The sequence below is a fragment of the Lampetra planeri genome, unplaced genomic scaffold, assembly GCF_965212315.1.
Source record: "Lampetra planeri unplaced genomic scaffold, kcLamPlan1.2.h2 scaffold_1985, whole genome shotgun sequence".
Taxonomy (NCBI): Eukaryota; Metazoa; Chordata; class Hyperoartia; order Petromyzontiformes; family Petromyzontidae; genus Lampetra; species Lampetra planeri.
The window spans coordinates 14659-22013 of NW_027614739.1; the positions used below are offsets into that span (position 1 = coordinate 14659).

The 7355-nt window shown below is 43.1% G+C and overlaps 1 protein-coding gene across 1 annotated transcript; it reads right to left on the reverse strand.

Moving 5' to 3' along the window:
• Positions 1-607: 607 nt before the first annotated feature.
• Positions 608-7145, reverse strand: QTRT2 (queuine tRNA-ribosyltransferase accessory subunit 2; the record flags this gene model as incomplete). The annotated part of the gene is made up of 6 exons (XM_078623111.1): positions 608-851; positions 952-1054; positions 3724-3875; positions 6073-6272; positions 6726-6935; positions 7069-7145. Coding segments are annotated over 6 exons (986 nt in total), but the record flags the coding sequence as incomplete, so codon positions are not given.
• Between the last annotated feature and the right edge of the window lie 210 nt (positions 7146-7355).

Genomic DNA, 7355 nt, shown 5'->3' on the forward strand with positions numbered 1-7355 from the left:
TGTTCTCAGAGGATAGCTTGATGAAGAAGAAACACAACACACAGGTCAACAAACATGAGATGACACACGGCATTTCCCTGAAAGCTTCACGGACATCCGTACAGTTTTAATGTACAACAACAGACAAGTGAATCTATTAGGTCATGTAGCAACTGGTCACTGAGATCTGCTTTGAGGTCAGTGAGTGCAGAGGACATTAGCCATCCGCTGACCTGCAATCACACCACAACAGAGCGCTTCAGTGACAGTCGATAGTCTACCACCACCCATCGTCACGTTTCTTTTTTTTATGCAAATACCTCTTGACCTCTGGTCCAGTTTCTTCCCCCTGTTCAGACACCTAATCCTGACCTAAGCTGACGTGAGCGGCTCTCCAGATGTGGAAAAAAATCAAATCACAGTTGATGTGCTCTGTCCTCATTCCTCCCTTTGAACCGAGCGGAGGTGTGACATATAGTAGACGGTGCTCTGCTGACCTAACAGGAGGAGAAAATGATTAAACTTTGATCACAGAGCAAATGCTGTGTGCTCTTTAACAGGAGGAGCAATCTCCCCTTCTCCTGAGCTTTCCTTCTCTCCTCCATCTGATATATCGGTTTTACTCCTCTCAGTCTGTTTGCCCATTGCTCTCCCCAAGGACCCGGCTCTTGAAGATGTCCAGTTTATCGCTGGCCAGGGCCTCTCTCAGGCTTCGGAAGAAGCCGTGATAGTGGGCTGTGTTGTGGATCATGAGCAGGACTCCAGCTAGCAGCTCATTGGTCACCAGCAGGTGGTGAAGGTACGCCCTCTGGTGGTTCGTGCAGCAGTAGCAGCCACACCCTTCCACCAGGGGCCGGAAGTCGTCTCTGTACCTGAACAGTTCAGAGAAAATATATCCAAGGTAAATGTAAAGAGAATAAGCCCATGCAGACGTTTTGTAAAACCCAGAGGAGTTTCTGTGCTGGAACTAACCTCTTGTCTTTCAAACTGATCTCAAAGGCCGTCATCTGTGTTTGATCATAGACATCGTGATCTCCAATCTGTGCAGACTCTGTCTCTTCCTTCAGCTTCAGCACTACACAAACATACAGACATCACGTTTTCTCATCATAATTGTGTTTTTAAGACAGTAAGTTGCTACAGTCAGTGCTCTACCAGCCCGGCGGTAAGAATAAAATGCTAACACGTTCAGTAGTTTGACCCCAATTAATTACTGCTCTGTCCTCTAGTCTTTCCGGAATTGTTACATATAATTGCTTACTGGCTATGCTCTGTCTACCAACGGCTGTCTTACATATGTGGTTAAGTTCACTTCATTTAATGGAGAAAAGCTACAAGAGCTGTCAGATGTGTTTATGATGCATTTCTCATGCAGCTGAGAGTCATGTTGTTCCAAGAAACAGGACACAAGGAATATGAGATGAGAGCAGGGCGGGCAGAGGGAGGTTACTCAGAGCAGTTTTAAAAATGAAAGCACTGGAAGGAATGACTCTCTGACTATGGTCTTAAAGTCTAAAATGATTTAATATGGTCTACAGGGAGCGGGAAGATTCTTAAACTGTGTTGCTTTGAATAAACATGTCACAGTAATAACTGATGAGTGTGTTTTGTCTTCAGCTCACAGAATCAACTCTGTGGACGGAATCACCAGTTGCACGCCTGCATGTCCCATTCAGCAAAACTCACTAAGTGCTATTTTTACGAACTAACATCCCCTTTTCTTTTGTCATTACAGTGAAACATTTTCTTTGCACTTCAGAGTAGGAGGTGGGATTCCCCTGGGGCCTACTAATGCTCTCCGTAGGCTCCGAGAAGCCAAGTGAAAGCATATTACACCCAATTTTGCATTATTTATGAAAAAAGACGACATGTACTGCAGCCTAAAGATGTAGTGCACTGGTTAAAGATACGCTTTTCCCCAGATGAACAAATGAATACTTTCAAAAAGTTAGTGTTTAACTTTACAACACCAAATACATAATACAAGACCTGTTACAACAGATGATGTCTTTAAATAATTATGATAATCTGAAACAATAAAGTACACTGGTGTAGGAGAGACTGTGAAACTGATGAAGCAATGAGGACAAAGCACAAGCAAAAGCGTAAGATGGCGCTTCCACAAGGCCTTTGGGGGAACATATGGCTTGAGGAGGACTAATAAGAGTGTTGAGGACCTGCAGCAACAAATCACTAGAGGATGAAAGAAGAGGAAGAGAGGATGATCCGACAGAGGGTGAAGGAAGTGAGAGTGTGAATTAGCATATTCTTTGTTGTCAAAAGGGACCTTCACTGGGAGGGGGCCCACACCCTGCCCCCACACTCCATGGGGCCTTGTAATTGGCTGACACCATCTCTGCTCTCACCTCCACCGAACTCCCTTCCTCACTCAGAATCGATTAGTGCTGTCTGACTCTAGATGCTGCTGGATGCCAAATTCTCGCAGACTTTTAATGAAGTTCTGAGTGGGGTGTGTTGGTTTCCTGCAGCCCTGTCATAACACGGTGGTTTCTCACCTGGGACAACAATCAGAAAGCCCACCCACCTGGGAGCGACACGAACTGGAGATACCCCATTGATTTAGTATCACCAGCTCAATCCATTTCTACCCAATTACTTCAACAGACCTGAGGCTGGAAAATGAGTAAACAAGGGTTCAGTTTCTGAGGAAACTTTTTTTTTTTCAAAGATGATGCACTTTGACAATATTCCCCTATGCTGCCTATTATTATGACCAGGAATTTTTAATTTTCTAATGGGTGTTTCAACATTTACATTTACCTACCAGGTTCATTAGTTGGCATATTTAATCAAAAGGTCAGCACTTTTATCAGCTCACTCTCTACCATTAATAACCCCAACATATGCCCCTTTTCTAAAATTTATGCTTACATCAATGTCACTTCGTATTTATGACAAGAAAACCCATCACCTCCTCGCCATACCTCTTTAATCAATGGAAGTAAACTCCTGTGGTTACTATCGTATCATTCACATTTGATTCAGCTTTTACTGAAATTCAAAAGTGCGTAACAACCCCTCCAAGAGTCCCAAATTACTTTGTGACAAGTTGCGCCCCCAACATGTATATTCATGATTCTTAATGTAAGTGTTCACCATCAAAAAGGCAATCTGTGGCTTTGGGCAAGGTTGCTTTGCTGAAAAGGTTTGATGAGAGCAGAGTTGCCCCTCTACACACACACACACATACACGCACACATTTCAAATGAAATTCTAAAACAAATCCCTGTGCGCTTTCACTGAAATGGCACGCGTGTAAAACCACGGCTATAGTTAAATGGGTCAATGCTGACAGTACACCACAAAAATGGAATGCAGTGTAGAACGTGACACATTTACAACGGCTATAAAAAAAAAACCCATCCACATACATCAATTCAAAGCTCAATATGTGTCACCTTCTCCGGTGACATTTAACTCCCCTTTCAACTTGAACATAAAGTGCAGAACTAGTAACTAAAGTGCTAATTCTTACTCTGAAACCCAGTTCGCACTGGGCTCCAATCTGGCAATACCACTTTGTACCTCACGAGGCAGTAATGAGTCACTACAGTGTCGAGCAATCGAGAAACTCTATCCAAAGCGAGCAAAGACTATTAAAAATAACCAGAATAATTGATCTTTCATTACAAAGCTTAAATGTGTATTAACTAAGTGAAAGACTTGAATGATATAAATGATATATGACAGAAATATTCATCAGGCCTGCGGGGGGCGCTCTACCTGCCAACTCAGGGTCTGGGGAGATGTCGTAGCTGAAGCAGAGAGCACAGCCTCGCTCTGTGACCTGGAAGGGGAAGAAGCTCTCAAACAGGTCCACGCCAGCCTCCACACACGCCAGCACCTCATCAGGCCGTCCTACACCCTGCAGCAGCCTGAGGGGAGAGGTACGATAAGATAAGACTTTATTGTCCCACCATGGAGAAACAGTGTCACAGTGCAGTGTCACAGCAGCAAAGTCAAAAACAGTCTGAACATAGATTATAGTATTACAGGCAAAAAGAGATCAGTTGTACAGAAATCTGAAATTCCATGTACGCAAATACACAAATAAGCAGGAAGCCCAGCATTGCCTTCAATCAATAGTTAAAGCACACACTCATGAATGAATACACGTTGCAGCATGTTAATAGCCTGTTCCTTTTTCATCACAGAGTGTTTGGACACGACTTTCATTAACTCTCTCTACCTGTAAGCGTGGCGGCCAAACCCAATTTCTTACTCGACAATGACTCCACCACACTCTTAAGTAGAACGCCTCTTCTAGCATCCACATCTACCAGGAGGGACAGTGTCCCAAAGTATTCATGAGGAGAGGAGCTCAAAGGGAGCTCTGGGATACAGACTGGAACTGAGGACACGTCCTCTCTCTCTCTCTCTATCAACTCAGCCATCCCCTGCAGGAGCGTCTCATGTGGCCGTGTCCAATGAGCAGACTCTATAGAGCTGTAGGCTTGGAAAACTTTGAAACAGACTCTACTTTAAGACAAAGCTCTTTCTTCTAGCCTGGATTTTCTTAATGTAGATAATTTGCAGTTGTTATTTAAGAGAATGTCAAATAAGACCATCAAAGTTTCTGTTTCACCACTCTGCCTGGGCTTGAGGGGCATTCTTGCTCAGACATATTTAACACTGACGTAATCTGTCTTAGTGCAGAAAAACAACAAGCCTCTCTTTCATCAGTGAAAGGTGTCCGGTTTGTAATACAGCTGCAGTGACAGATCGAGACATGCCACATGAGCAGCCATCTTGGTCATTTATGAAGAAGACACAATCGCCCATTGTTCCATCCAGTTTCAGTCAGGACGCCAATGTCTCTGAAACAGGTGGAGCCACTGATGAACTCACTCACTACTGACTTATAATCAGGTACAAAGAGGACTGACAAACGTTCACTGGCATCCTGATGTATAAGTGATAAGCTGGTGACATAACTCTAATGATGCTTCTGCGGATCAATTTGTTATAGGTTCCCTCCATCAACAAATGAACAGCACAGTGGCTGAATTAATGATCACAGTACTTGGTCTGCTTTATTTCATTCCACGATCAAACCGGAGTACAGTTGGAATACAAAGAAAACGCACGTTTCATCCAGTCTGTTCATTATATACTGTATATTTTAAATATAACAGAATGTTGCCAGATCATCTTATATGCGTCAGGCGGTGTGCAATCACTGGAGCAGACACTGGTAATATCCTTTAAGGTCAAACTGAGATAATGACTGCTGACAGACTGAGGAGATACTTTGGGAGCTGCTGCGCTTTCAGTCGTAACTAGTAGGATGATTAATTTAATGAACAGAACCGAACAAATAGACCTGAGTCTCTGAATTATGACTTAACAGGAAAATGTGACACTGTTGCACAGGCTTATTTCTGAAACACTTTTTGAAAAAAAGGTCAAATATGCTGCTACGTTTTATGAAGTAAAATCTTGTAATAGAAAAGAACCCTTTACAGTTTGGTAACTGATTCATTCTTTCAGTCATCAGTATGAATATTGTGACCTTTTAGTTAGTATACCAACTTTTAAATTCCCATTATTACTTTTTTTTGCAAGTTTTAAAGTTTTTTTTTTCACTTTACACATTCAGAGAGCTCAGTCACACGGGGTCACAGTGGATCCCTGATGTATGGTCTCTCCATATATATGACGATACAGTGTAATTCACACCTTTAGATTAAAAGCTAATTAATAATATGTAGTGAATATTTAGTCACAGCTAAACCATCTCCTCCAGACTCAAGTCTGTGTTAAGGTAATGGTCCCATAACCTCCTCTCTTCCCCTCCGTCATTGTTAATTCCCATCAATATAACAAATAGTAAATACATGTCATTAAAACCCATCTCCTAATCTGTTAAGAATGGAAATACAGGTATTTTTGTGATGGATATTTGCCTTTGTTTCATCCTTTCTACAACACAGTAATGAATTACGCTTGTTTGAGGAACGAATGCTCTCATGCTGTTCAAGTTAACAGTGGGGTGTATGAAACAAGAAAACTAAATGCCTTTATTTTCAGAATCAATACACACATTTATCACACAGTAATGCGCAGGCTGACCTGGGTTTGTCCTCCGGCAGCTCTTTGGTCACAGCATTGATGATCTGGGTCCTCAGGGCCTGAGCCATGGAGCCCGTATGGAGGCCATCCAGGCAGAATCCTGCCACAGGCCTCTTAGCTGTCTCTCTGGCAGAGCGAACTCTCTCCTCCAGGATGTCTCCTCCCTCCACCACACCGAACACTTCCACTCCCTGCAACTCCTGGCAATGACACAGTTTAGAGAATTAACATCAAAAAGAAGAAATTTATGCAAATAAAATTACCCTCTTGTGTTGTATATAAATCCATTCAGTCCACTTCTTCAAGATCATACGGTATTATGTTCAACATAGGTAAGAGGGAAGCTTCATGCCAAATGTAATATGTTGATGTAGCGTGTGTCAACTCCAGCAATGAAAGGACAGAACAGTTTAGTCTTACACAGCACTGAGCTGTTACAACACTGTGATTGTGGAGCCTCTGATAATGTATTCCTCCTAATCTCAAACCATCACACACCTTCCCACTGCGCCCATGACAACAAAGGGCTGAACATCGATCCCTAGCTTGCTTGTGCTGTGCATGGCTGATTCACAAAAATAGAGTTGGGGGAGCGGGGGTATTATGCATGAAAGCAGTGGTGCGTGTGCTTGAAGGCTGCAGGTTGTGTCTACCTTTGAGTTCTGGTGCACCAGCAGACATTCGTCCAAGTAAGAGAGTGTTCGATCCACCGCCTTTCGAACCCTTTTGCGAGAGGTGCTGTTCAGCCATGTCTCACCGTCTGCCATGCTCTGGTACCAATCTGGCTGCACACACTTCTGCAGAGCCATAAACTTCGCCACTGTGAGCTCTATGCGCCCACCGCTGCCCCAGACCGACACAGTCTACCAACAACGAGGGTTACGATTAGATCAATGATATTTATACTCAGAAAAAGAATGTAACATGATGCATAAGTCAATCTTCCAACTTATTAAATGATAAGACATGTTTCATCTATAAAAGCCTGTAGGTCACCTTGTTGGTAGCATAACCTGTCGGGCATGAGGTCGCTGGGTCGTGAAGGGAGCAGTACAACACAACATCATGAAGACCTGCAGAATGCAAACCACAAATGAGCACCACTGACAAACCAGACAAAGGGATCGCAGTTAGGAAAGGCCAAGCACGAAGCAAGGTGACGGAAACATACATTTCCTTAGTGCAAGCTACAGTAATGTGACAACACGGCATGCAATGCAGCAGACAATCAAAAGGTGACAAAACAAATATGTAATTATTTGGAATTCTCAGTCAGTGCTGTG